Genomic DNA, 27,533 nt, shown 5'->3' with positions numbered 1-27,533 from the left:
TCCTGAGCGTCCTTTCCAGCCAGTACGCACCTCCATCCCGTCCCCCCTTCATTTCCCACTCCAGGGTCTCCTGAGCGTCCTTTCCAGCCAGTACGCACCTCCATCCCGTCCCCCCTTCATTTCCCACTCTACTTTCTTTTCACCTGACTCATATTAGAAGGCTCTGTAACAGAGCTATATACACCACAAAACCTAGTTCTTTTTTATTTTTTATTTATGTTTTTAAGACGGAGTCTCGCTCTGTCACCCAGGCTAGAGTGCAGTGGTGTGATCTTGGCTCAGTGCAACCTCCGTCTCCCAGGTTCAAGCGATTCTCCGACCTCAGCCTCCCGAGTATCTGGTATTACAGGCATGAGCCACCGTGCCCAGCCTACAAAATCTAGTTCTAACACAATCACACTCCTTAAATATGGTGGAACACTTGAAGCTGAATATCTAGTTTCGACTCAAGAGCTTCATTTCCCATATTATGCAAAACTGGTGGTTGTTATCTCCAGAATGTACTGTTCCTCCTAATAGCTCTAATTTTCCTTCCTGACAGGTGGTCATCAGGTAAATCACAAGTGAAAGGGCCATACCATAAGGTGTACTTAGGGCGCTATTGCCGCCTCGTAGTATTAATATTTAGAAAAGAGTACTGGTCCTGTCTGTCCCTACTTCACCTATTGACTTTGGAAAAACCCATGTCTATCTTCCAGTCAAGTTGACAACATCCAAAGGCAGCTCAGTTTTTTTTCTAAGAAAGGCCACGTAAAATAGGCATGTTTGGTTCCTGAAACTGATAAGCAGTTCTTAGGTGATTACCACACTCAAACCTCTCTCTCTTCTTTCGAGACTAGATCGCCCTGGCCTTCTAAACGTAGGACACATTGAAAAAATGCAGGAGGGTATTGTGCATGTGCTCAGACTCCACCTGCAGAGCAACCACCCGGACGATATCTTTCTCTTCCCAAAACTTCTTCAAAAAATGGCAGACCTCCGGCAACTGGTCACGGAGCATGCGCAGCTGGTGCAGATCATCAAGACAGAGTCGGATGCTGCGTTGCACCCGCTGTTGCAGGAGATCTACAGGGACATGTACTGAGTTCCTTCAGACCAGCCACACCTTTTCCAGGAGTTCTGAAGCTGACAGCACTACAAAGGAGACAGGGGAGCAGCACAATTTTGCACAAATATCCACCACTTTAACCTTAGAGCTTGGACAGTCTGAGCTGTAGGTAACCGGCATATTATTCCACGCCTTTGTTTTAACCAGTACTTCTGAGCGCGTAGAACTCAAATGCTGGGGGTAGGCGGCTAATCTCAGGACTGGGAAGATTAAGGAGAGTGATGCTCAATGGGCTGATTTTAACTCACCCGATGTTAATCAATGCACATTGCTTTAGATCACATTCGTGATTTACCGTTTAATTAACTGGTAACCTCCAAATTCATGGTCTGTCTTCCCCTACACCCTGCTTTTGACTATTGTGCTCCTTTATAATTCGGAAAACTAATCAGCACTTTTTAACAATGTTTATAATCCTATAAGTCTAGATGTATCCAAAGGCGAAGTATGTAAAAAGCAGCAAAATATTTATTTCAAAGACTTCACTTCTGTTTCCTGAATCTAAAGAAAGACAACGTGCTGCTTTTTAATCATAGGATGGAGAATTCTAAAGAACTGTTGGGGCAGGCACAGTGGCTCATGCCGGTAATCCCAGCACTTTGGGAGGCTGAGGCAGGTGGATCACGAGGTCAGGAGATTGAGACCATCCTGACCAACATGGTGAAACCTTGTCTCTACTAAAAATACAAAAATTAGCCGGGCGTGGTGGCGCGTGCCTGTAATCCCAGCTACTCGGGAGGCTGAGGCAGGAGAATCGCTTGAACCAGGGAGTTGGAGGTTGCAATGAGCTAAGATCGCACCACTGTGCTCCAGCCTGGTGACAGAATGAGACTCTGTCTTTAAAAAAAAAAAAAAAAGAACTGTTGGATAAGCTATCAAAATGCAGCTGTTGTTTTGTTTTTGGTTCACTGTTTTCATGGTTGTAACTAATATGTGGAAAGGCCCATTTCCAGGTTTGTGTAGAAGAGCCCAGAAAACAGAGTCTCAAGACCCCCACTCTGGACTGTCATAAGCTAGCGCCCGTGGTAAGTGGGACGAGACAAGCTCCCGAAGCCCACCAGTTTCCTGCTCCACTCGGCTCCATCCAGTCGACCTGAACCCACCCAGTCCGGCTGTCTGTGGGAATGGTGGCGTTCTTAGGGAAAGACTTACACCTTATTTGTCAATGTTCCTCCAGACCCCATTTGGCAGCTCCCATATCTTTTGTTATGTTGCTTTTAAATAGATGATGCTTTCTTGTTTTAACTCTTGGTGAGAGTGGATGCTCTCTGGAGCGGAGAAGAGGCACATGTGACTTCACGGCCTGGGCTGGGTGGGAGCTGGTCACCCTGGGGATCGAGAGAGGGGGTAGGGTCTCCTTCAAATGGCAGTTTTACTTCAAATGGCAGATTTCATAAGAGTTGGTTATTTTTTACAACGGTTTAGGTTGTTAAGTCTCCTTGGTATGTAAGGTAGTTTTTTCAACATCTAAAATAGTTGTTTTAGCCATCAAAACCAACTTATCAACCTCAGTCCAGCTGCGAAGGCAGCGTTGATTATGGCGGTTTGTCAAGAATACATGGACCTGGAAACGCTTTTTCTCTCTGTCTCCGTGTTAGATAAATGGTCCCGTCGAGAATTTTCAGATCTGGACTGGAAGTGCCAGGACCACCGCCTCCAGGGAGTCGTTGTGCGCCTGGAGGGATCGTCGATGCCTCTCCCCCCATCACTAGAACATTTGGCTCTTCTGAGGTCATTATTTTTTAAGAATGATTAGGATTGATAAAGGTCCCACGACCAGCAATATGGAAATGCAAGAGTGGGAAGGACACAGTGTGAGACTTCCTCTAGAAAAAAGTGAAAGTTAGGATTAGCGCATCCTTTTTAAAAATTACAAATTTAGTCCTGTTTTGGTTTTTGCAATCAGGCCAGACGCAGTGGCTCACACGTGGAATCCCAGCACTTTGGGAGGCCGAGGTAGGAGGATCACTTGAGCCCAGGAGTTCGAGACCAGCCTAGGCAACATAGCAAGACCCTGTCTGTATACGAAATTTAAAAATTAGTTCGTTGTGGTGGCATACACCTATAGTCCCAGCTACTCTGCAGGCTGAGGTGGGAGGATTGCTTGAGCCTAGGAGGTTGAGGCTGCAGTGAGTTGTGATCTCAACACTGCATTCCAGCCTTGGTGACAGAGTTAGATTCTACCCCTCCAATCCCTGCAAAAAAAAAAAAAAAAAAGATGCAATCAAAGGGCCTGTTGGCCAGCAATGGCAGCAGCGGCGGCGGGCAGTCTGCCCAAGTGTCTTAGGAACCAGAAGCAAATAAAAGTGTTTCCATATATGCCACCAGCCAAGTGGCCATCGTAATTCAGAAAGAAGCTAGCCTTTGAGTGGCATGGTCCATCCGTTTCAATATAATTTCCTAAAATGAGGCCCCTGTGTTGATGAGACCCAGGGGCTGGAGGCCAATGCCACACTTGTGTTATCCACCGCGACCCTGCAGCTGCTCGCTCTGATGTGCCCTGTGCCATTCAAAGAGACGTGGCCCAGGAAAGTGAGCCTCATGTTTTTCAGAGAAGTCATTGTTCTGTTTACATTTTCATAAAACCTGTTCAAAATAGCCCCCTGTCTCAGACTTTCAGCAGTAACAGTAAGCTGACTGGCACGCTCGATGTTAGCTCCCGGGACACTCAGCAGCGATGGTGAGCATTTGGTTTTCTTAAGGCCCAGCAAGACTTCCAGGGACATCTCTGATGAAGCCAGAATGGAGACACCGGTGACCTCAGGCTGAAAGTCACTCAACACTGGTCTCTTGTGTTGATAGGGAAGGAAATCACACATTCCTATTTCTTTAAATAACAAAACCACTAATTGCCACTCAATGCTAGAATATTTTGGGTCACCTAATCATAGATTTCTCAGGGCGTCAATACTCAAATATAGGCTGATTATGCCCCAGTTCAAATGGGAACTATTAACAGAGTGCATTTCTTGCTTGCTGGGTTTCAACAGACATCAGCCAAAAGAACAAAAGAGATGTCAGGACAGATTCCGGAGTGTCGAAGCGCATGTGTGGCACCCGCTCCCCCTGGCAGTGAATGCAGGAAGTTGCAACTTTACCCACTCTTCAACAAGTCATTGTTTAAACACAGTTCTTCATTTTCTCAACTTTTAATAGCAAAAAGTGCCAAAGTCCTCAGAGACCAAACAGCCTTGGTCTACCGTGCTGACCAGGGTGAAGGCATGGCACGGGGCTCCTCCCAGATGTGCCTCTCGTGTGCCAGCCGGCTGTGGCTCGGGAGCAGACGCAGGCCTCTCCACTGTCCAGGGGAGCCTGGCGGCGCATCCTTCCTTTCCCACCTCCTGGCACTTCCAGCGGGGTGTCCTACATGCTGGATTCTGTCCCTACCACACTTCTAGAGGCTGGAGAACTGCGCAGGCCTAAGGCCGTTTGGATAAATTGTCAAAACAAGATGCTTCCAGTTATAGCAGCAGGAGTGGGACCGGTAGCACAGGCTGACAGTTGCTGGTGCCTTTCTTTCCGTCTCGCTTGCCTGTTTCCCCTTGACCTTTCCTCCATCTCTGATGAGAAGAGTATAAAGCATCTTCCTAACGGGTGTGTTTGCTATACAAACATAACGGACGTGAAGTGGGGCAGAAACCCAGAACTCGGCATTCAAGGATACCCAGGAGAGCTGTCCATGTTTTAAAGAGCTGTGTTTTGTTTTGTTTTGTTTTGCATTTGAAGAGCAGAGAAGGGAACTTTCTGCTGCGCTGACACATTTCTTACACTGGGCCATTTAAGACCCCAAGGGAAACAGCCTTCCTGGAGCATGCATTGTCTGGAGGTTCCAGGGACAGGGACAGGGCAGCCTCCCAGAGCTGAGCAAGAGCTCAAGGCACAAATGAGAGATTTGCTACACCATGAAAAGTCAACAACTTAGCCACCACTTCCCCGCAACGGACCACGAAACAAATACCTCAGCAGGCCCTGCGAGAGTGCTAGAGCTGAGGTGCACACACTGCGGCGTCTGTAGTTAGGGCAAGTGGGATGGAGACTCCTCTAGTGCGCACACCTGAGCCTGCCCACACAACAGGGGAGCAGCATCTCATATGACATCTGGCAGGAACTTCGGTTGTGTAAAGGGAGCCTTGAAGATATGTGCAAAAGGTGCTACCCCAATTTGGTGAAACTGACATTGGGCACATCCTGGGCTTAGGAGAAGCGGCCGATGGTCCTGGCCTGCAGTGACACACAGGCCCCACCGCCCCCAGCACCCCCTCTCCTCTTCACCTCTTCCTGCCGGCCATGCGGAAGCCGCTTCCTCAGAGAGACCCTACCAGATGCGGATGGAAACAGATGCATCAAAGCAAGCCTCGATGAAACCGTGACCTCCTGAGGTCTGTCTCCTCTGAACTTGCACCTGTGACTCTCTGTGTTTGGTTCCAAGCACTTTCCACCTCGAACTCCCATTTTCAAACCACTGTAGCTCTGGGCACTTTTGATACTTACCAGCTGTATACACGATGGAGGGTTTTTTGGTCCTGATCCAGTGGCCACACCTGTCTCTGGAATGTCTCACTCAACTCCAGTTTTAAAATGGATTCATTGTTTCAACCCAGCAAGCCCAATGCACCCAGCTAAGACTGGCTTGACCGACAGCCTGGCCTTTGGTGGGGGGCTTCCTGGGGCCTGGGAAAAGCTGGCTACCTTCAACAGCTGGTACCTCTTCAACAGTGTAGCCTTTCGAAATGCAGATGCCACCAGGAGAACGTGCCAGGTGCCCACAGTTCACCACCTATGGATGCCATGGCTCTGGGCAGCTTTCAAGGCAGGTTCCTGTGGTCTCCTCAGCTGTCTGAGGGGTTAACAGCAAATCAGCCTCCATTTTAAAATGAAAGCACCAGCCTCCAGATGTAGGGCCTGCTGGGTGTTGCTAGCCGCTGGGCCCCAGGTACGGTGCCCTTTCTCCACCTCCTGCAGCCTCCCTGTTGTTTAGAGACACTTACACCTGGCGAGTGCAAGGACAGGTGACCCAGGGGGCTGCAGCCTTGTCCTCAGCTCCCATCTCCTGGACTGCCAGCCTCGCCCTCTGCAATTAGCATGGTTGGCCTGATGCAGGGGTCCTAAGGGATTACTTTTTAGACCTTCTTTCATGTTCAGAACAGTGGTATAGATTCAGGAGAGGCAAGGAAATTATGCTGTCCACAGAAGTCACCCATGAAGACTGATGCCACCACCTGAGGGCTCATGATTATTAGAAAGTGTCCACGGGAACCTCTCATCCACAGGAGGTTTGTCTCAACACTGCTCATTTTTACGGCACTGGCATTGCCAAGCATGGGGAAGTATCCACTCTTCTCATGTTAAAAGTGGCCCAGCTTCTCTTAACTCGGTCCAAGCTGACTTGTTCAGTCGCACTGGAACTTCTTACCAATCAAATATTTGCATGGAGCAAAGGGGGCTGTGCACACCTCCCTAATGGCAGGGATGATGGCAGCTGTCATTCAAGCCTACCTTCAGACGTCACAGTCTGGAAGTGAAATGTCCACAAATATCTGCGGCAGAAACGGCTGTAAGGACCACCCAGCTGTGAGGCAGCTTTACAGAGCAAGGAAGGGTTGTGGCAAATAAATGATTAACCTGCCTCCACTGTGCTGAGGGCAACCAAGGCCATCTCACCAAAGGATTACTAGATGCCATTAAATCATCCCGTGAACTTCCTGCTTCCGAGTCCATGGCCTTTGCCCAGGGCATGTACTCCTCTGAGAGGCCTTCTGCCTAGAAAGATCTAAGACTGGCTTCTAACGGTTGAGGTCTGGGTTTTTGCTGGGATTTACATATTTCCAAGTGCCATTTTGACAGCATTCAGGAAAACGGTCCTTGACCCCATAGACTAGGGTAAGAATAAAGGCAATAAATTTGGTCTGACTCAGAATATAGGAGATCCATATATTTCTCTGGAAACCACAGTACGCACTAAAATGTGAAATTGAAGGTTTTGTTAAAAAGAAAAAGATAATGAGCTTCATGCTTTAATTACATAATGATTTCCATTACACTATTTCTGTGAAATGCAGCAGGTTCTTAAACGTTATTTCAGTGGCATGGGCTGGAAGCTTATCACAAAAAGCCATGTGTGTGGCCTTCTTATTAGAACTGAAAGAGAGAGGCTGGTGCCCAAGGCTGCTGCCTGCTCCACCTTTGCCAGCTCTGGACATCTGAGGACGTCCCTGCAGATCTGGAATGGGGCCATCAACTGACCATTTGCTTCTCAGAATTTCAGTTTGAGACATGAGAGGTATAATCAGTTACTTTTCTCCCCACAGAGAACCCCTTTTGTGAGGGGAGAGGAGCTATGGAATGTGGTTCAGCTGAAACACATACAACTGCATCCTTTTGGAGTCCTTTGCCAACAAAAACAGACCAACAGACCAGATCGTGTCCATGTTCAATGTCATGTCTTGATGGACGCAGCTGATGACCTCAAGTACATGAGTGGTCTCATGGCTATTAGATGGATTATTTGCAAAAAAAAAAAAAAAAAAAAAGGAGAAGAAATAATTGATTTTTACATCATAGACAGCAAACTAAAACCTGGGGAGGGGGTCAGGTTTTTTTTTTTTTTTAAGTTTGCTAGTTGGGTCAAATGTGAGAAGAAGGGAGTCTACCTGCCACCTCTTCTCTTGCCCCTCTTCCACCCACATCCAGCATTAAAAATCCATTCGTTTAATGAACGGATAAAGTGCCACGCAAACTGGCGCACAAGCAGGCCCCCAGCCCACGCACCCTGGCTCCTAGGAAAAGTGGTGACCCGGGTGCGGGGGGCATGCTGCAGGCCTGGGACATAGTCGGGCACCTTCCCTGGACCCCCAGGCCTTGGCTCTGCCTCAAGTCAGAGAGGGTCAGCCTTCAGGCCCTGGAGAGGAGCAATTGGCCGATCGTTTCGCAATAAAATCACTCACTTTTGGCAACTTCACTTTTTTTAAGGCACAGTCAGTTCCTTTTTCATGTACCTCACAAAAGATGAAGACCATGTAGTACTCTTTTTGGTAAGATTACAGTGTTCATGTTAAATATCACTATTTTTTCTACATTGTGTGGTAAAAAGAACTATGTTAATAGCTATATCTTAAATACTGTGATTTGAGTTTTTAAAAAAATATCCTAATACAAATATTTTACTAACTTACAATCATTCATCTAATAACAAATATTTGGATTCTTCTGAAATCAGTGTTGACTCATATTCTTAAAAGCCTGGCTCTTGACCCTATTGGAAACACAAAGGAAGCTGAAATCAAACAACTAAAATACACTGCGCACATGTGTGTGTGCACACGTACACACGTTTTCATTTCTCTTGAGCCACGCAGAATTTACTTTCAATGTGGAAATCTCTTCCCATTACCACGCTGGATATGCACAGAGCACAAGAGGGGCTATCTTTAGAAACTTCCACCAGCGTGGCCTTGGACTCCAGGTTAGAGGCCGAGTTCACACAACAGTGTTTCGCTAAAGACCCTTCACTGTTCCTGTTTAGTAAATAGCTGCCTGCTCTTCAGGGAACCGTTACCTATGGGTTATTACCAAAGAACTTTGGCAATTGGAAATGTCCTGTTGCAAATTCTTTGCGCGTGCCAGTTCTCTGGCGCCCTCCAGGTGGCCCAACCCAAAGCATAAAGCAGAAACCACAGACCCCGTGAGTCTCCCCATACCCTGTTTCCAATACCTTGGCAAAACTTCTTGGTGCATATTGGTTACACCCTCTGGGATCCATAATGCCATTAGGCTAAAACCCTAGGGGAGAGGGCTGGCAGACACACACGCGACAATGGAGCAGATCCCAGAGCAAGGACTGGGCCCAGTCTCTCCACGTGTGCTCTATTAGTGAGTGCCTTATACTCTCAGTAGTTTGGGGCTTACAGCTTCTTCTTTGTGCTAAACAGGTGCAGTTCCAAAGTAGGAACTGCCACACAGGCCCCAGCATCCTCTCTCCAACTTCATACCTCTCTCCTGGTGGGGGGAGCGGGCATCCAGGACCTCCGGAATCAAGGGTGTGCAGAGAAGGGTGAAAGTAATTTTTCTAGTCACATGAACTGATTGGTTCCAGGCAATTAGAAAATGGCTATAAAATAACCTTAATGTTGGGTCTTCATTTTCCTATTAGGAGACTGAACTGACCACAGGTATTGATTTATATCCTGAATATATGGGAACTTCTGTGTTTGGGATGTCCTACTGTAAGACTGATGAATGTACAGAGTTAATTTCAGGGTACAGTTTTGCCTTAATGGTTTTACAAAATAAACTATTTTTTAAAATTTTTTGGTGAGTTTTGAGTGATGCTGTGAGACGGACTGTTTGGTCTAAAAGAACCAAGTCCTCAGCTGTGGGGTCCGCCCTCCGCCAGAACACTCCCTGCGCCCCTCCTGGAGGCTGTCTCCACCTGCAGAATCCCTTTTGTGTCCTTCAGCGTACAGAATGGATTGAGTACGATGTGGCTCCAGAACACGACATCCTTTTGTCTGAAGTCACATACAACAGGAACTTTTAAAGCAGTGGGCATCTTAAAATTCATCAGTGTACAAGTCAGTAAAAACTCTTTATTCATTCCTTCATGTGACAGTTGGCCTTGAGTAGTTACAAAGACAGAGCAGTTCCTGCCTCTCCGAACTCTAAGCAGACATTCCAGAGCTCACAGATCAATGTCCCACCGGCTGCTACCCTGGAAGTTTCAAGGAGATGGGGAGCCTGGAGGAGGGGGTGCTGCAGGAACCCCTGGCAGGCAATGGGGTCAGGCTTCACAGGCACCCAGGGCTGAGTTTGAGATGGCAGGGGGCAAGCAGACAGGCAGGCAGCGGGATGGTCTTGAGGTGCGGGGTGAGGGCAGGAAGCCCACGGCATTCCTGACTCGGGGTCGGGGAAGACAGAATGGAGGGGCCAGAGCTGAAGCCAGAGCCTGAGGGAACTGGAAAGGCTAGAAGCCAGCACTCAGCTTCCCAGGAGACCCCAACCACTGCCGGGTGAAGTGCCCAGGGAGAATGTCGGGTATCCAAATGTTTCAGTGGAAGATTCCTTTCCATACATGAGCTGGTTATTTGGGTTTTTAATTATAAACATAATATATGGTCAAGGTTAAAAACATTTTCCAAGCATCACATAAGGATATGAAGTAAAAATTCTATCCCCCTCTAGACCTTCCAGACTGGCTCCAGAAGGCTGCTGCTGTCAGTGATTTTCCTTACAGAGAGACCATTGCAGCCACCTACCATGCATCATGGCCCCGACACAGTGTGGCATCTCCCCTGACATGCACCTGCACGAGGCCTCTTAGGAGCTGCCCCACTGAAGGAGGTCATCCCTCTCAGTCACATCTGAGCAGCACTCATTCAGGCCTGGGCCCTGAGGGGCATGTGGGGACACCTGGCCAGGTTCCTGGCTGTGTCTTGTCTGGCATCTGCCTTTGGGCTACCCTCTTGCTACAGCTCCCTGGGCCTGTGGCTGCTCCAAACTGGACTCCAGCTCCCCTGGGCTGCAGTGCTGCTCCCAGTGGTCCAGAAACAAGGCCAGGCATGGCAGCTCCCAGCTCGGCAGCATCCCCGGTGCAGGCTGGCCCAGGAGTTCTGTGCAGGGTGCTGCCCGATGACCCAGCCCTGGCTGCACTCACGTCCGAGAACCGGGCTGGCTGGGGGTCCTCTTTGATGGAGCTTTCCTTTTCTCCAAGTCTTGCCGAATTTCCTGAGGAAAAGCACTGATGTTCTCCTGGACACAAGGGAGGCAGAATCTCTTGGAGTAGAATAAGCTGCACTCCTGAAAGGGGACAAGGATGGAGACTGAGTATCCTGGGAACACGGTGCAGCTCCTCCCAGGGTCCAGCCCTTACCACACTTGGAGGGCTGGGCTAGGGCTCCAGCACGCACAGTGTGGGCAGGTGGCCAGAGGTAGACCAGCAAGAGGGAGAGCCAGGCCTGAGGGCCTGGCAGGGTGTCCAGGAGAAAAGCAATGCAGGCCTGGGCTACCCTGGGTGGGAACAGCTGGGATGAGACAGAAAGGCTCTGGGGTCTGCTCTGCTCCATCACAGGGCAGCGATAATAATGGAAAGCTGGAGGACAGGCCATGCCCAGAAAATCCCAGAGTCCTCCCCTCTCAGCTATCACAGCAGGAACAGTGGCCACCTGGTGCTGGGAGTGGCAGGGGACAGGAAGGACAGCCCCACAGACCAAAGAGGCCATGGACGAACCAGCTAGTCTGGGCAGGAGGCCAGAACTGTCCAGCCACGTCCTCTCTCCTCTCTCTTACACACTAGAACTCCCGAGATTCATCACGGTGCACAGCACATGGCTAAGGATGACATTCCCCAGCCCCCTCTGTAACTGGGCATGTGAGTCAGGCTGCTCGGGGTGTCAGCAACTGTGTGTGCCACCTCCTGCTCATGCCCTTTGAAGGAATGGACTGTGCTCTCACATCTCTTCCCGCTGCCTGGGATGCAGATACAATGGTGGGAGCTGCCACAGCCAAAAGGGACCCAAATGGAGACTCTGCTGAAGACAACAGGGGTGCCCTTCCAGCCAAGGCCACCATTATAAGGGAGAAAATGAGTAAATAACTATTTGCTTTACTTAGGCCACTCTTATTTTTGGTGTCTGTCTGTTCTTAAAGCTTAGTGTGCTCGCAAACGTAAGGCTGCCCTCCTGCAGTTCTTAGAAAAGACCCTTTGCCATGCAGATCGCTCACTAACAACTTACTGTTTTAACAAAGAAAGCTAGCCGGGCGCGGTGGCTCAAGCCTGTAATCCCAGCACTTTGGGAGGCTGAGACGGGCGGATCACAAGGTCAGGAGATCGAGACCATCCTGGCTAACACGGTGAAACCCCGTCTCTACTAAAAAATACAAAAAAAAACTAGCCGGGCGAGGTGGCGGGCGCCTGTGGTCCCAGCTACTCCGGAGGCTGAGGCAGGAGAATGGCGTAAACCCGGGAGGCGGAGCTTGCAGTGAGCTGAGATCCGGCCACTGCACTCCAGCCTGGGCCACAGAGCCAGACTCAGTCTCAAAAAATGCTGGGATTACAAAAAAACAAAGAAAGCTGCAGACTCGTGGTACCTGCGTGGGCCCCCCACCCCGCCACCCCGCTGCTCACGAAGAGCAGCCCAAGGCCAAGGTCTTGCATTCAAGACCTCCACCTCCTCACCTGGCCCACACACCTCTGCAGTCTTCCTTTCCCAGCTTCTCCTGGACTGCCAGCTCCTCCATAAGCCTCAGATACTCCCATGCCACACTGCGGAGGTTCCTCCCACCCTGGCCCATCTCGTCCCCCTGGCTGTTGATACAGCTCCCCTTTGTGCGTGTCGCCCTGTGGCAGATGCTCAGGGACTTCTCAGACTCCAGGGTCACTCTGAGTACACTGGTCACGCTGGAAAAGCCACACTGCTCCACTTCCATCCGTCCTTGGGTTTTCAGCTACCCAGGTGAACCTGGCCCACCCAGCCTCTCTGAAGCTCAGTTCCCTCATCTATAAAATGGGTGGAATATAATACTGCTTTACCTAACTAAGTTAGGGGCAGGACTGAATGAAGCCTCCGCAGGTCCCAAGCACAGGACCTGGCACACAACAAGTGCTCAAGAAAGGACAGTCCCTTCTCCTGGGAGATCCCTCCAAGAACATCTAGAAAGTAAGTCACCATCCTGGTGAGAGGGAGCACAAGGACTGTCTGCACGGTTGGTGGGAAGGAGAGGAACCCTGAGGGGCCACTGGGGTGGGTGCAGAGCCACCAAGAACCTACTTCCATTCCTACACCAGGCTGAGACCCTCTAACTGACCCTAGCTTGCCCTCTCACCTCTCCCTTTCATCAGCTGGGGGGCCCCATCTATAATGGGGTGAACCAGCTGGTCCCTCCCTCTCAGTCCTCCCTACCCAGTGAGAGCTCCAGGATAACCACAGCAAGGACAGGCGGCCCCAGCCCACGCTGCTTACCTACCGGGCCCACACACACCAGCCTGCTGCACAAACTGCAGCGCGAGCCGAGGACTAGGAATCTGTCCTTGTGGGAGGTGAAGGGATCCTTCATGACATAGCTTTCCTCCAGGAGGCTGCAGGAGAGTGATGCCAGCGTCAGAACAACCCAAATCTCTGCTGTCGGAAAATCAGCCATGAGCTATGGCCGGGCAGCAGCCGCCTGGACCTCCGCAGGGCCTGTACACCTGCGTGGGCTCATCAGGGCAGGAGACTAGGCCACCCGTGCTGCAGGGCAGTGACAGAAAGGATCAGCAATTGGGGGCCACACTGGCATTGAAATTGAACCTGCTCTCACCTCTGTAACAGCCATGGTAGAGAGAACCCCTTGTTTTCAGCCAAAAGCAGGGCTGCTGCAACATGGGTCCCCAGACCCTGACTGGTTCACCGGGGTGCGGGCACAAGGCCGCCATCTGAATACCCCAGGCCTCCCTACCCCCAAGCCACACCCTCACAGCCGCTGGCAGCCAGCTGGCCTCACGCTACACATCACAATGAGACCACAGGGTGACATGATGACACTCAGGCTCCTGGTCAGCAGAGGGACCACAGCCAGAAGGAAAAAGCCATGCTCCCCGCCGCCCCACTGCATCCCATGTGAGTAACACACCGGCCGGCTTTCCAACAAAGTGGCATTTGATGAAGGACAAGCTGGAGGTCAAGAGATAAGCCCCTGGACCCACTGGCTCTAGTCCAGTCTGCAAGGGAGAAACGCCTCCCATTAAGAAAGTGTCACGGCAAGGGCGCAGCCCCAAAGTGGGAGGCCACCACAGGTCCCCCAGCTGCTGAGCTGATCCCCCACAGCTAGAGCAGGTGTTGGACTCTGGGCTAGGTGTGGAGGAAGGTTCTGGAAGAGTCAGACCCCAAGCCTTGCCCAGGCCTCCAGAGATTACACCGGAAGCATCCAGAGCCTGGCCCTGGGGCCTAAAGCTCCACACCCGAGCCAGCTGTCAGACCTAGGCGCAACACCCACCAACCAGCACTGGGCACAGGCCTCCCTGGCTCTGGCCCAAAAGGCATGGACTCACACCATCGACTGGGTGTTGGGGGGCTTCTGTCCCACATAGCTGTACGGAGCTGTCAAGGCACAGAGTTCACACTCAAACACTCCCAGAGGCTGGCACTCTGCATGGGACGCCATCTGCAAGATCAAGAGATGGGGTGTCCCTGGGTCACAGGCTTTCTCAGAAATCCTGCCCGTTTCCCAGCTATGAAGACCCTAATGATATAGTCCTAGGAGTTTCCTGCCTCCCCACCGTACCCTTCTCTCTATCCCCAGCTGAAACAGGTTTTCACCGGTGCCCAGAGTGACAGGATTTGCTGTCTATATTCCAGTGGTTTAAGGTTTTTGTACTACTAGAGAGAAGGATCCAGACAGCATCCAGCCAGAGCAGCCATCTCTTCCTCCAGGTCTGCACCACAGTAAAAGCTTTCTAGTCTCCCGCTCTGCCCCATGCTTAACCACAAGCCCCCAGTGAGCGCTGGTGGAGAAGAGGCCAGAGTGGGTGCAAACTCTCCTGTTTCTGCTGCTCCCAGCTGCTCTGTGCCCTCACACTAGTCCACACGTGGTATACAGCATTTCATTAAAACTGTTTTCTTATCTGCTTGTATGGAACCCCCTTCTCATGTTCATGGTTGGGTCTTGGAGGCCTCTCTTTCCTTAGATTTCTGGCTAAATGGCTGCCATCTGATGGGTTCATCAAAAGCTACAATTTTGCTGATTACCCAGTTCCTTGACTATGGAATCAAGTACGACATTATCAGCTGGCCCCTAGCTCTTGGCTGTGAACTCCCCTCGCCTGAACTGAGCGTGGTGTATAAAGGCATATCAAATGCGATGGGATTCCCCGCTGGGTGACCCCAGATGCAACTCCAGGAAGCATGGGTTGCCAATGACTTTAAAAGTTACAATCTTCCCAGGCGCGGTTGCTCATGCCTGTAATCCCAGCACTCTGGGAGGCAGAGGCGGGCTGATTACCTAAGGTCAGGAGTTCGAGATCAACCTGGCCAAAATGGTGAAACCCCATCTCTACTAGAAGTACAAAAATTAGCCGAGCATAGTGGTGGGCGCCTGCAATCCCAGCTACTTAGGAAGCTGAGGCAGGGGTATCACTTGAACCCAGGAGGCGGAAGTTACAGTGAGCAGAGATTGTGCCACTGAACTCCAGCTGGACTATAGAGCGAAACTCCTTCTCAGCTGCGGTGAGCCGAGATCGCGCCACTGCATTCCAGCCCGGGCGACAGAGTGAGACTCTGTCTCAAAACAAAACAAAAGTTACGATCCCGTCGCGGGTGTGCGTGAACCTGATCCCGCTTCTCTTCTGCACACCGGCGCGTCCTAAGCCCCGGCCGAGGCTCCTAAGGGCGGCGCCTGTGAGCAGGGACCGCTGAGCTGGTCCGGGGGTTGCTGCTGGTCCCCGCGAGCCTCCGCGTGCCCTCTCTCGCCCCAGCGCTGCCTGAGGTCAGGGGGACAGTTCCGTGAGGCCCACACCCCGCTCCTCGGTCCCGTCCCCAAAGCTGAGAGCTGCAGAGCCGACCCCTGGCGCTTAGAACCCAGCAGGCCACGCCGGCGCGGAACTCAGTCCCGGCGAGCGGGAGGCGCCCTGAAGCAGCGCAGGGCCCACCCACAGCGCGCTCGCCCCCGCCAGGCCGCCTCCTGGAACTCACCACCGCCAGCGCCGCACGGCTTCTCGTCCAACGCGCCTGCGCGGCCCCACCCCACGGCGGCCCGACCAACCCCGGTGCAGTCGTAGACGCAGACGCAGGCGCGGAGCGGCAGGCAGGAGCTCGAGGTGGTTTTCCGCCTCCGCCTTGCTTTTCTGGTAGGGCGGTCTCCTGCGCGGTTTCTGGCTCTAAGCTTCGAGGCCGTCTGCGGGGCTGGGCTCCGTGCTGAGGGCCATCGCGTCTGGCCGTGCGCTGCGGGAGCGCGCGGGCCTGGCCTGCTGTCCTGGCCGCTGCGAGGCGCTCAGCTTCTTTCTGAGTGTTCCACCGGGTTCGACAGGGTCGAGGTCGCCGGCGCGAGGCCCCCGGATAGCTGAGGGGCGCGAGGGCGCCTCCAGTCTCCCACCCGCTCTCCGGCGCTGCGGGCTAGGCTGCCCGTCTATCCCACGGGACGTCTGCCCCCCTACGCAGGAGGGGATGTGTCGGCCGAACCGGGGTCTCAGGACCTATCCTTGCTCCTCCAAAGCCCACGTGGCCTGCGGCGCCCCTCGGGTCTGCGCCGCGTTCTCCTTTAGCCTCCCGGGCCTCTCTGCTGCCCCTCGCCCCCAGGCGCCAGGCACACCTGCTTGCCTCTGTTCCCGCCCGTGGCCTCTGACACACCGTACCCTAGACCCAAAATGCCCGCCCTACTCCTGGAGCCTCCGGTGTGTGAGAGGCACCTTTCCCTGGGGCCAGGGGCCCGGACTCTGAAACCGGGCTGGCTTTGCCTGTGAGCCCCAGTCCTCCCAGCTGGAGTCCCTCGCCCCAGCCGCAGCGGGCCTTCACCTGTGCTTTGGGGACGACAGGGTGGACGCCCTCCTTCCCCCAAAGATTTGAGGGTTTTGCTCCACGCGGGAGGTCTGCCTGTGCCAGCAGCCCGCAGCCTTTCACATGCTGTTGCGTTACAGGGCCCTCTGTGACCTTTCCCTATGTCGAGGGGTGCTTCGTCTCTGTTCCTGAGAGACCATAATTTATTCTTGGCTTGTCAAGCCACATTTGTAGGAACGCTGCCAAGTTGCAGCAGGCTGGGGTCTGGGACTTGCTCCTTTGGCGAATTGCGAAGTAAGGATGTAGAAGGCATTTTAGCAGTAATGGAAACCAGAACCACTCTTAGACCTGGGCAAGAGGGGCCCCAGGAATTAGCAAGCAATTAGCAAGCAGCTGGATTTCGATGACCTCCACTGTGCTTAGTGCAATGGCATTCGATTCGTTGGATCGTTTCAAAGATGACATACTACATTGTTTTTGTTTTTGTTTCTAGGAACATCTTGAAGCATTTTGAATTTGACCTGTGACTACCCTCAGATACAATGATGGTAACTACCCCATAAGTGCCGTTAAAGCAATTTGACTTATGTTAGACAGGTTAACATTAGATGCATTAGAAGAGTTAAGTGAAATAGTGGGCAGCATTCAAAGAGCAAATCGTGGTCTTTGGCAGAAAACAGTTAATTTTGTATTTGAGCTGTCCAGTTATTACGATTAGAAAAAACTTAAAACTTTAAACTTTAAACCCAGAAAAAACTGGGTCTCGAGCTCCCTCATTCTGTAGTTCAGTGGGCAAGTGCATTTGACCCGACTGCAACCAGCCTCTATCAGTAAAAAGTAATCATGTGGACACCTGCTGACCCTTTTTCTCAATCCATTCAGAAGTCAGGTGGTTAAGAGAGGCACTATCTCAAGAACATGTGCCCCAGTCGGAAGCAGTGGGCCAGTGTGGGCCAGGCCACTCCCATGGCCTTCCCACCAGGGAAGTTAGAAAATCCCCATCTGACCTCCTTTTTTGTTGTTTGTTTTGAGATAGAGTCTCGCCCTGTTGCCCAGTCTGGAGTGCAGTGGCGAGATCTCGGCTCACTGCAACCTCTGTCTCCTGGGTTCAGGTGATTCTCCTACCTCAGTCTCTTGAGTACCTGGGACTACAGGTGCCCACCACCATACCCGGCTAATATTTGTATTTTTAGTAGATACAGGGTTTCGCCATGTTGGCCAGGCTGGTCTTGAACTCCTGACCTCAAGTGATCCACCCACCTCAGCCTCCCAAAGTGCTGGGATTACAGGTGTGAGCCACTGCGCCCAGCCCCCATGTGACCTTCTGACCCTTGCTAACTGTGTGAGGCCTTGGGTGAATCATGAGACCTTTTCGTCTTCCCACCTGGCAACAAGTGAGACAGAACTACATTCTGCCCAGGTCTAGGCGTCCCCTCGAAGGAAACGACGAAAGGAGTCTATGTGTGTCTGCAGGGGCCTAGTGTGGTATGGCTATTTCAGTGCAGCTGAAGATGACAGGGACACCGAAGTGGGTACAAAGCAGCCACCCATCTCATTTGGTTGTCCCCCTTTTCTAGGCCTCCACTTTGAGGGCAGGAGCTATATGTGTATATGCCCCTCACACAGAAATCACTGCAAGGCTCAAAGAAGAAATCTCACATTTAATTCTGATAAAGCTTAGTGGCATCTACATAAATGAACATGCTTCTGAGTGAAAATAGTACAGCTACCGGCCCTTGTTTCCCTGAAGTGATAAACCACATTTTCCTTATTCCTAAATAGTCTGGCACACCATAAATAACCAAATGCCCAAATCCTAGATGCATATGTTGCTATATTCAACATATAGACATATTTCAATGTGAACCCATATACACCTTTTTGTTGTTTAACAAAACATGTGTCTTGGTCAGAAAATGTTACTGAATTTTACTTTAACTACCAGTAGCTTTAAGAATAAATGAGAAGCACCACTTCTGCATTCCCAAGCATGAAGCAAGCCCTGGAACTCCCTATGAGGCCCTAAGCCCAGATGGACCAAGAGGAGGGGGGAGGCTCGGCAGCCCTGATCTACAAAGGGGCCTCCCAGCAAGGCCAAAGAGTTTGGGGCTCTGTCAGGAGCAAGAGGCCATCGGCTTCCAACGTGGGTCAAGCACAGAAACACCCAGACAATGCTCCACCCTGGCCAGGTCCCTCTCTCAAATCTGGTTCTCAAAATCAGTGGCTCTGCCTTCGCTAAATTGCAGGCACCAAAGAAACAGGGTTGCCTTTGTACAGGGAGTCACATAACTCCCCTCTAAAAGGAAATCAGTCCAGGAATCGCACACTGTGATCCTGCTGTCTCCCCAGATGCTACACCACACCAACTTTTACATTCCCAAGAGCAGAGGCCAAGATTGGGGATTCTTCCACATGTAGGGGATGTGCCTTGTGAAGGACATGAATAGAAAGCATGACTAAGCCACTGACACTCCCTAATTCCCTTAATCCCACAGACTTAGCATTTGGGGAAACACTTGCTTGTGACTCATGAAACCATCATCCATCAAACAACAAGGTAAACCATTTTCTTCCCGTTGATGTTTCTGGTCTTCAGCCCCAGATAACGGCGGCTGTTCTTCTCTGGCTGCCCATACAGCATGTCAGTAAAGAACTCAGGCTCATCTTTGGCCTTAGATTGTGAGGTCAGAAAGCTGAACATGGTTCTCAGCTTACGGCACAAATAGGTCATTGCTTCCACTTCATCTGATGGCTCCTCATACACAGGCTGCTTCATTTCCTCGTATGCAGACAGAATTACAGCCTGAAATAAGTTGATCAAGACACAGATCATCACCAGCATGAAAGATGAGAGGAACAGGACCCCCAGAATCCTGTTATTGGAAAATTCAGTGTTCTGGAAAGCTGAGACACAATAGGAAAACACTGTCTGAGTGGAATGAACCAAGTTACTGTAGTTCCATTCATGCTGACCAAACACCAGGTAACCAAAAGCCATATATACAAAGAAATACACAGACACAACAAATGCCATGTGGCAGATGCCAGGGAGGGCAGCCTGGATGGCCCTCTGAGCCAGGCGCACATCGTAGAAGAATCTGGAATACCTGAGGGTCTTCAAAATTGTTAGAAATAACAGGAAACCCAAAATTATCCTCATGATGTGATCTACCTGAGAAACTGCATGAAAGGGAATGAAGTCTTCAGGGTTCGACAAGTAAAACTGAATTATGCCAGTGGCCAGGAAATGTTTCCTGAGAAAGAGCACAATCAACACAGTAAATATGCATTTTAAAGCAAAGTTGAGCAAATTATACACACTTCTCACATAGGAGGCTCTTTCTTGCATAATGATATAACCCTCATCCACAATGTAGGCTAAGAAAAAAATGAGAATGGCCACATACAAGTAGATTTCTGCTGAAGTTTTTCTGTCAAAATCAGCAAGTGAAAAAGAGTGTAGAGATATGCTTGTGTTGACAACTCCTAACTGAGAGACCTCAAATATGACTGAAATGCTACAGAACAGATTTACATCTGGATTAAAAGTCGTTAGTTCCAAAACCACAGCCCATGTCTTCTCATCCAGCCAATTGCTTTCTTGAAGTTCTTTGAGTCTCTGTGTGGAATTAAACTGCTGCTGTTTTGGAAAAAAATAGAGTGCATATCCTCCAGATCCATAGGTGTGTAGTAGTCCATAGGAATAATACAACCATTGCTTTCCTTGAGGCTTATAAGTAAATCCATTGGTACTGTCATCTATAGCCTGCTTATCAACTTCATTCCAAAAGCCAGAATAGTTTTTTGTGTCTTCTGGGTCAATGCCATATTTGGGATGACAATGAATTTCTCTCCTGATGCTGTTTTGCACAAACTTTTCGGCAGGTAGACACATTTTTTCACTAGATTTTGCTCTCACTTGCCTCATCAATGGAAGGCCAAGGATTTTAGATGAGCTTTCAGGAAGAAATGTTGGATTCAGGTCATTGTGTAACAAAGGCAACAGCACGCTGTTTAGCCATCTATAGATGTCTTCTAGCTTAGTCACATTAGCAAGATCCATAGAGAACCGATCACGAATAAACTGGTTATAGTAAAAGCTGTCAGTGTGACGTAGTAGGACGATAAGGATCAACAGAAGGGCTAGAAAGATAAAGTGAGTTAGAATGTAACTCAGAAACAGGAGTGCTCTTCTCTTGATCCTCTTCTTTCTTTTGAATATTCTGATTTCATCTTCTGTAAGGGGTTGGTACATCCTCGTGCCTCGGATTCGGACAATCTGGTCATGTATCCTCTGCATTTCTTCTGGATGCATTCTCATTCCATCCAACCTGATCTCAGTATATTTATACTTGGTTGACCACGAAAGGTTTTTGCAATACTTGAGTTTATTTGTTCTGAAGCCTGACAAGAGTATAATTTTAGATGGCTGCACCAGAAAAACTGACTGACAGAATGAACAAAAAGATGCAAAGAGCCATTCCATTGACTTGTCATAGCCGTAAGTCAGTCCATAAAATACGATGAAGAATGAGGATATGCTAGAAGTAGCAAAAACCAAAAACCATGCAACATAAACACACCACCAAGGCAGGACGATCTGGGGTTTTTTCTTAAGCTGCTGGAGATCCTGTTGGGAAGGATGCTCTTCGGAGTGGACATCCTGATTGTCTTCTATGTTGTTATTGGAATTTGTATTTGGCCTGGGGGTCTCTGGGGTCTTGATTCGTGCTTTCCTATGCCTGTGCTTGGGTTTGGAGGTTGCCTTAGGAGAAGCCTTTGGAAGCCTGGGCTTTCCTTTAGATGCAGGTTTTGCAACCTCCCTGGGGTGTGCCTTAGCAGTTTCATAAGCATGCCATTTTGTTAAGCATTCTTCCCAGTGCTCACTTGCTTCTGACATTAGAGGATGCTTTTGAGGAGATACCTCCTTTAGATCCGCTTGAGGTTTCCTCTGGGAATAGGTGAACAAAAAAGTTATTAATAATTGCACAGGGATTGTAATTAAGACACTTTCAATTCCTATCATCATTGATCTCATGTACCTCCTCTCTCTTGACTCAGTTTGTTCTTGTCTATTTAGATTAAAGAACATAATGTTACAAAGAAGAGAGCTTAGCAACATTGCTAAACAACAGGACAATCTCTGGAGCCTATTGAATGTTTTAGCAACAACACTAGCAAAAATAGAGAACCACATGTGGTTTTTCTGGAGATTACTACTCACATCTATAAAGAAAAAGTCTTTTCTGGTCAGAGGCTCATCTGGATGGGTAACGTGAAATGTTCTGTCCAAAGTGGTATCAATAGAAAGCCATTTCTGGCATATGAACAGCCAAATGTGCCTGCTAAACAGATTTTCCACTTTGATTCTACTTAAATACCAGCTAGGCGAATGACCCTCGTTGTTGTGCCACACACGGATGGAATGGATGTCCCCCAAGTCACTTTTTGTCGTTAGGAGGAAAGTGTTGATGCTACCTCGGTAGAGAGTTGTAAAATGTGGATGGCTTAAACAATGCACATCACTGGTACTCACAGTTCCTCTAAGTTGCACAAAGACATTGGCCCTGGTCCCAGACCCCCAACGACTTCCTGTAAAAATAGTCACCAAGTAGCATAAATTATCATAAGGGTCATTATCTGGTAGAACTATCACACGTCCCCGAAGATGCTCGTCAATTTCATCCCTGTATAAGGCCCAAAAAGCTAGGATCACGTATAAGAGAATAATGGAAAGCACAGTGAAGAGGGTCACAGGGTTTCGGTGAAGGCTCTTGATGATGTTTAACCGCAGATCCACAGGATTAGGGATCACAATCACCTTGGCCATCACATAGTGGGTATGCAGGTGAATGTTGGTGAGTCCGACTGTGCCCAGCTGTCGTCTGGCCCTCACTATGTTCTTGCAGATGCAGTGCACGTCATGCCAGCTGGTCTTCTCACCAAGAACGCAGTAACCCTCTCTCCATTCACTCTGGATCCCATACATGTCCAAGCACTGGATGCTGAAAATAGAAATTCTCACTAGCTTGTCATTAGGCTTCATGACAAAATGAGGTGCCTGCAGAACTATGGATACAGTACAGTGGGGAGAGTGGCTGTGCTGAGCTATGAGTTGCAGCAGGGACACGGGGAGACAGACTACACGGGCCTTCTTCACTGTGCAGGCCGGGTCAAACAGGGCACTCTGGCTGGCAACTGGAGGGATGTCATGAGGCACCAGGAAGGTGGCGACCAGTGCTGTAGGAGTGATCTGACTGCCTGTGTACACCAACACCGTGAACAGCACCATCACTTCTGTCACTATGTGGACCAGCACCTCCCTAAGCACTCTGCTGTCCACTTGAAAGCTAAACCCACCTGTCGTCTTCTTTGAGGACCCATCAACATCTCCGTTGGGTCCCACTGTGAGATTAAAAGCTGCAAAGGTCAAGTTTTTCCTGACGAGGTACACTTCCGCTACATCAGGTGTGATCTCTAGCACACTACCATTATCTGCAACTCCTGTCATTCTGAATCCAAACACCTGTACCGAAGTGTTTTCCTGATCATTTAACCAAGGAAAGGGGTCATTTGTGAAATCACAAAACATTGTGGAAATGGGAGCATTTGCAGACAGACCAGGAACACTGCTCACATTGAGTGTTGGATAAAAACAATTTCTGCAGTGTTTCTCATTTCTGAAGACCTGGGTAACACCCCACTTTTCAACTTTCTTGACATACATGTTGAAATTGGGGGTTCTCATTGAGGTGGTTTTGTTCCCTGGCACTTTATTAGCCAGTATTGTGTCTGATAAAGATTCTATTACATAGAAAGGATCTTTAACCACTTGGTGAGGAGAAGTCATTTTAAGAATATTAGACAAACTCATTAATATTCCAGTGCTCACGATTTCTATTTGTTCAGATTGAAAGCGTTTATCTTTTTGTTGATACTCTTGTAGGGCTTGATTTGCTTGCCATATCCTCATGGTGGCACGTTTCTGAGCATCCCAAGTGAATTCAGAGGGTTTCTGGGTTAATTTGGTAATAGTCATGACTACCTGGCCAATTTCTACCAAAGTGCTTACAGGAAGAAGGAAAGACTGATTGATGAGGTGTTTTCGGAGATTGACTCTGTCATTTTGTAGAGGTAATTCAGTTCTCATGTTATTCAAAACGGAAGCTACTATATACAGTAAGTAACCTGCAGGTAAAAAACCCTGCTTTTGAATCAAAGTAGACAGCAATGAACTTGGTCCCATGGTGAAACTGAGTAACTGATTCAACACAGTCTTTGATGAATTTTTGTCAGTGGGAGCTTGTGCAGTGGCATGCAAAGTCACCTGAGAAAAAGCTCCTAGAGAGTCATAGACTTGGACATATATCTTCGAGGCATATTGATTAGCCACCATACCAACAGGGAGAAAGGAAGGGGGTGATGTGGACTGAGGCCCCAAGTACAGGATGGTCCCCAGGGTGTTCTCTTTTACTGAACTTATTTCACCAACACTGTGCAAATCAGAAACAATTATTTTATATGTAAGAGGGACGTGCTTATCCCTAAAATTACTACACTGTACAACAAATTTAGTAATAAGTGCAATTCCTTTAGCTGGATTAATTTTGCATTCTCCGATTTGAGGGCCATGGTTAATAATAAAAGAATGCCTGAAGACTGAGGTAACTCCACTCCAACTTGCTAGATGTAGAGAAATTGAAAACTCAGCTTCCAAAAAATGCTGAAAAGCAAAAGCTTTTATAGACAGATAAGCACCATTCCTTCCTGTTACAGTTTCCCCCATCCAATCAAATAGCATCTCACCACCTGAAGAAGACAAAATTGACCATGTATAGAAATCACGGCTTGCACAATTTGTGCAATTTAGAAACAAAGAAAATCTATCAGAGACAATGAAGGTTCTGTCACAATTTTCGATACATGTGATGTGGGCTATGGCTTTTGGTCCTTGGAGCACGTGGACCCTCTTATCAGAAAAAGCTGTCCTAGAGTCCTTCTGAATCACCATTCTGAAGAAATACACGTGGTCGCCTTTAAGTGTTTCTGGCAAAAGTGTCAGTACAGGGCCCGTGGCCCAGGGCCACTTCAGATTGGCTTGCTCGGGGTGACAGACTTCCTTGCTCCCCAGGATTATTCGATCCCCAGGGTAGTTTCTGGGATCTGTGGTACAGTACCAAAAGAACTGGAGTCCCTGTAACGGGCTGTCCGCATCTGGGTCCGAGGATGTGGACCCGTCCAGAATCAGCTGCTCTGTGAAATTAGCTGTTATGTTGACATCGCCAAGCATCACCGCCTGCAGGGAACTCCTGACAATCCAGACATAGACGGCGTCCGAGTCTTTCACCTCGGGCATCTTGGGGTTCCTTGTGGTGATGGACACCGTGAAATTAAACACATACACTCCCCACTGTAACGAATTGCTGGGGATGTGAATGAACATGGGGCTCTTCCTGATCTCGAGCTGGGGCACATCCAAGGGCTGCGTCCAGTCGGGCGCGTCGCCCACGGCGGGTACTGAGAACACCTGCCAGTACTGGGAGATGGCAAGCGCGGCCGGGCAGTCCAGCTGCACCGAGGCGTTGAGGGTGGCCTCCGCCTTCATGCTCAGGCGCACGGGGGCGCCCCTCTGGTCCGTGTTGATCCTCACGCGCTGGATGACGCAGGTGTTTATCTGACAGGACACGGACGACTCGACGGCTCTGTGGCGGGACGAGTTGACGGCCTGCAACATCAGGCGCGCGGGACCGTCTGTGGGGCACTCGGTGCGGGCCACGAAGCCCGGTTGGGGCCGCGGGCCCGGCGCGGCGGAGCGCGGGAAGACGCGGGTCGCGGGGGAGGCCGGGCGGGCGGCGCCGGGTCCGAGCAGCCGCAGGCGGAAGGCCCAGGCCAAGCGCCGGGGCCAGCGCGGTAGCGGCGCGGACCACGTCAGGGAGAGGCGACCGCCGCGCGCCGTGAGCTGCAGATCGACGAGCGTGGGCGCGGCGGGCCGGGGCAGGCGTTGGGCGCTGAGCAGGACGCGCAACACGAGGCAGTACCAGCGCCACCTGGCCCCTCCACGGGGGAAGCAGAGGCTGCCGCGGCCGCTCAGGACCACGCCGCCCGCCCGCACCGCGCTGGGCCGCAAACTGAGGAGGGCGCGGCCGCCGCGCACCCCGAGGCCCTGGGCGCCCCGGAGGAGGCCTCCAGGCGCCCCGGGGACGGTGGCTTGCGCCTCGCGAGGAGCCGGCGGCAGCGGGAGGCGGCCGAGGCTCAGGCCCAGGCCCAGGCCCAGGCCCAGGCCCAGAAGGAGGAGAGCGGGCCCAGGCCTCATGGCGCCGATCCGGGAGAAGCCGGAAGGCGCCGTGGAAGCCGCGAGGCGCGCCCAACTGCCGCGGGGGTCGCGGGGACAGTGGGGGTCTTGGGGACAGTGGGGGTCTCGGGCGTCGAAGGTCACGGACAGAGGGGTCCCACGTACAGAGAGTCCGAGAGAGCAGCTGTGACCTCGGAGCTGGGGGTCAGTCGGCACTGGGGGCTTTGCGGGTACCCCTGCCCTCTCCGTCCCCAAGTGTGTGCAGGCCGAGGGTCAGGATGGCTCAGGAGGGCAGTTCAGCCCCGTGCAGACCACAGACAAGGGGCTTCAGCAGGAACCCTTGGGAAAGCCAGTCACAGCGTGGGAGATCAGGAGGGAACTGCCAGATCCCTGGGTGCACAGGAAGGTCTGACTTTCGGTTTCTTTTTTTGGGTTTGCTTTGCTCTTTTCTTTCTAGTTGGCTTGGGTTTTTGTTTTGTTTTGTTTTGTTTGTTTGCTTGCTTGTTTTTTGAGATGGAGTCTCTCTGTCACCCAAGCTGGAGTGCAGTGTCGTGACCTCAAGTGATCCACCCACCTTGGCATCCCAAAATGCTGGGATTACAGGCATGAGCCACTGTGCCTGGCCTCATTCTTTAACTCCATTTTTGCTGTATATTTTGGGACTTGATTGATTGATTGATTGAATGATTTTAGAGACAGGGTCTTGCTCTGTTGCCCAGGCTGGAGTACAATGGTGCAATCATAGCTCACTGTAACCTTGAACTCCTGAACTCAAGGAATCCTCCTGCCTTAGCCTCCCAGACTATAGGTCTACACCACTACACCTGACTGATTTTTTTTTATTTTTTATTTTTGTAGAGATGGTGTGTCTTGCTGTATTTCACAGGCTAGTCTCAAACTCATGGTCTTAATTGGCCCTCCCCTGTGTTAGTCCGTTTTCATGCTGCTGATAAAGACATACCCAAGACTGGGAAGAAAAAGAGGTTTAATTAGACCTACAGTTCCATATGGCTGGGGAGGCCTCAGAATCATGGCAGGAGACAAAAGGCACTTCTTACCTGGTGGTGGCAAGAGAAAATGAGGAAGACGCAAAAGTGGAAACCCCTGATAAAACCATCAGATCTTCTGAGACTTATTCACTGTCACAAAACAATATAGGGGAAACTGCCCCGATGATTCAATTATCTCCCACCAGGTCCCTCCCACAACATGTGGGAATTATGGGAGTACAATTCAAGATGAGATTTGGGTGGGGACACAGAGCCAAACCATATCATTCCACCCCTGCCAAATCTCATCTCACATTTCAAAACCAATCATGCCTTTGCAACAGTCTCCTAAAGTCTTAACTCATTTCACAGTAACTCAAAAGTCCACAGTCCAAAGTCCCATCGGAGACAAAGGAAGTCGCTTATGCTTATGAGCCTGTAAAATCAAAAGCAACTGGCCAGGCACAGTGGCTCACACCTGTAATCCCAGCACTTTGGGAGGCTGAGGCGGGTGGACCACCTGAGGTTGGGAGTTTGAGACCAGCCTGACCAACATGGAGAAACTCCATCTCTACTAAAAATACAAAATTATCCAGGCGTCGTGGTGCATGCCTGTAATCCCAGCTACTCGGGAGGCTGAGGCAGGAGAATCGCTTGGACCCGGGAAGTGGAGGTTGCAGTGA

General features: G+C 50.3%; 3 protein-coding genes across 9 annotated transcripts in view; 1 reads left to right on the top strand and 2 right to left on the bottom strand.

Moving 5' to 3' along the window:
* The window catches only part of PPARA (peroxisome proliferator activated receptor alpha), a 99,253-nt gene extending 96,900 nt beyond the window's left edge, over positions 1 to 2,353 (top strand). For all 3 annotated transcript variants that reach the window (XM_009217507.4, XM_017945390.3, XM_021921668.2), the window contains one exon: positions 840 to 2,353. In XM_009217507.4, coding sequence (XP_009215771.1) covers positions 840 to 1,084 — 245 coding nt within the window. In that variant the 3' untranslated portion in view covers positions 1,085 to 2,353. The remainder of the gene's footprint in view (positions 1 to 839) is intronic.
* A 5,348-nt stretch (positions 2,354 to 7,701) lies between these two features.
* On the bottom strand, positions 7,702 to 17,031 carry CDPF1 (cysteine rich DPF motif domain containing 1). Of its 5 annotated transcripts, none has more exons than XM_017945393.3 (4): positions 16,588 to 17,031; positions 14,130 to 14,242; positions 13,063 to 13,178; positions 7,702 to 10,900 (listed from the first exon to the last, which is right to left on the bottom strand). In XM_017945393.3, exons 2-4 carry the CDS (start codon positions 14,240 to 14,242, stop codon positions 10,476 to 10,478), a joined length of 654 nt encoding a protein of 217 aa, XP_017800882.1. In that variant the 5' UTR covers positions 16,588 to 17,031; the 3' UTR covers positions 7,702 to 10,475. The 5 variants fall into 5 exon arrangements, with proteins under 5 accessions (XP_017800882.1, XP_009215769.1, XP_003905754.1 ...); XM_009217505.4 differs by lacking the exon at positions 16,588 to 17,031 and adding an exon at positions 15,769 to 16,497; XM_003905705.5 differs by lacking the exon at positions 16,588 to 17,031 and adding an exon at positions 15,769 to 16,497 and having other exon boundaries at positions 13,067 to 13,178.
* A 1,179-nt stretch (positions 17,032 to 18,210) lies between these two features.
* PKDREJ (polycystin family receptor for egg jelly) lies at positions 18,211 to 26,376 on the bottom strand. Its single transcript, XM_031656187.1, has one exon. The coding sequence runs from the start codon at positions 25,880 to 25,882 to the stop codon at positions 19,115 to 19,117; it is 6,768 nt and encodes a 2,255-aa protein (XP_031512047.1). The 5' UTR covers positions 25,883 to 26,376; the 3' UTR covers positions 18,211 to 19,114.
* Between the last annotated feature and the right edge of the window lie 1,157 nt (positions 26,377 to 27,533).

The sequence above is a fragment of the Papio anubis genome, chromosome 16 (assembly GCF_008728515.1).
Source record: "Papio anubis isolate 15944 chromosome 16, Panubis1.0, whole genome shotgun sequence".
Classification (NCBI taxonomy): Eukaryota; Metazoa; Chordata; class Mammalia; order Primates; family Cercopithecidae; genus Papio; species Papio anubis.
Note: the sequence above shows the minus strand (reverse complement) of the source record. Positions and strands in the feature narration are given on the sequence as shown.

What these genes read in the sequence shown, in the direction of transcription:
- CDPF1 (XM_017945393.3), bottom strand. Translation starts at nt 14,242, where the DNA reads ATGGCGTCCCATGCAGAGTGCCAGCCTCTGGGAGTGTTTGAGTGTGAA. An exon ending in CCCAACACCCAGTCGATGGT is followed by an intron (nt 13,179 to 14,129) that starts GTGAGTCCATGC and finishes ACTCTCCTGCAG; the next exon opens with CCTCCTGGAGGAAAGCTATG. An exon ending in GGTGTGTGTGGGCCCGGTAG is followed by an intron (nt 10,901 to 13,062) that starts GTAAGCAGCGTG and finishes GTCCCCTTTCAG; the next exon opens with GAGTGCAGCTTATTCTACTC.
- PKDREJ (XM_031656187.1), bottom strand. Translation starts at nt 25,882, where the DNA reads ATGAGGCCTGGGCCCGCTCTCCTCCTTCTGGGCCTGGGCCTGGGCCTG.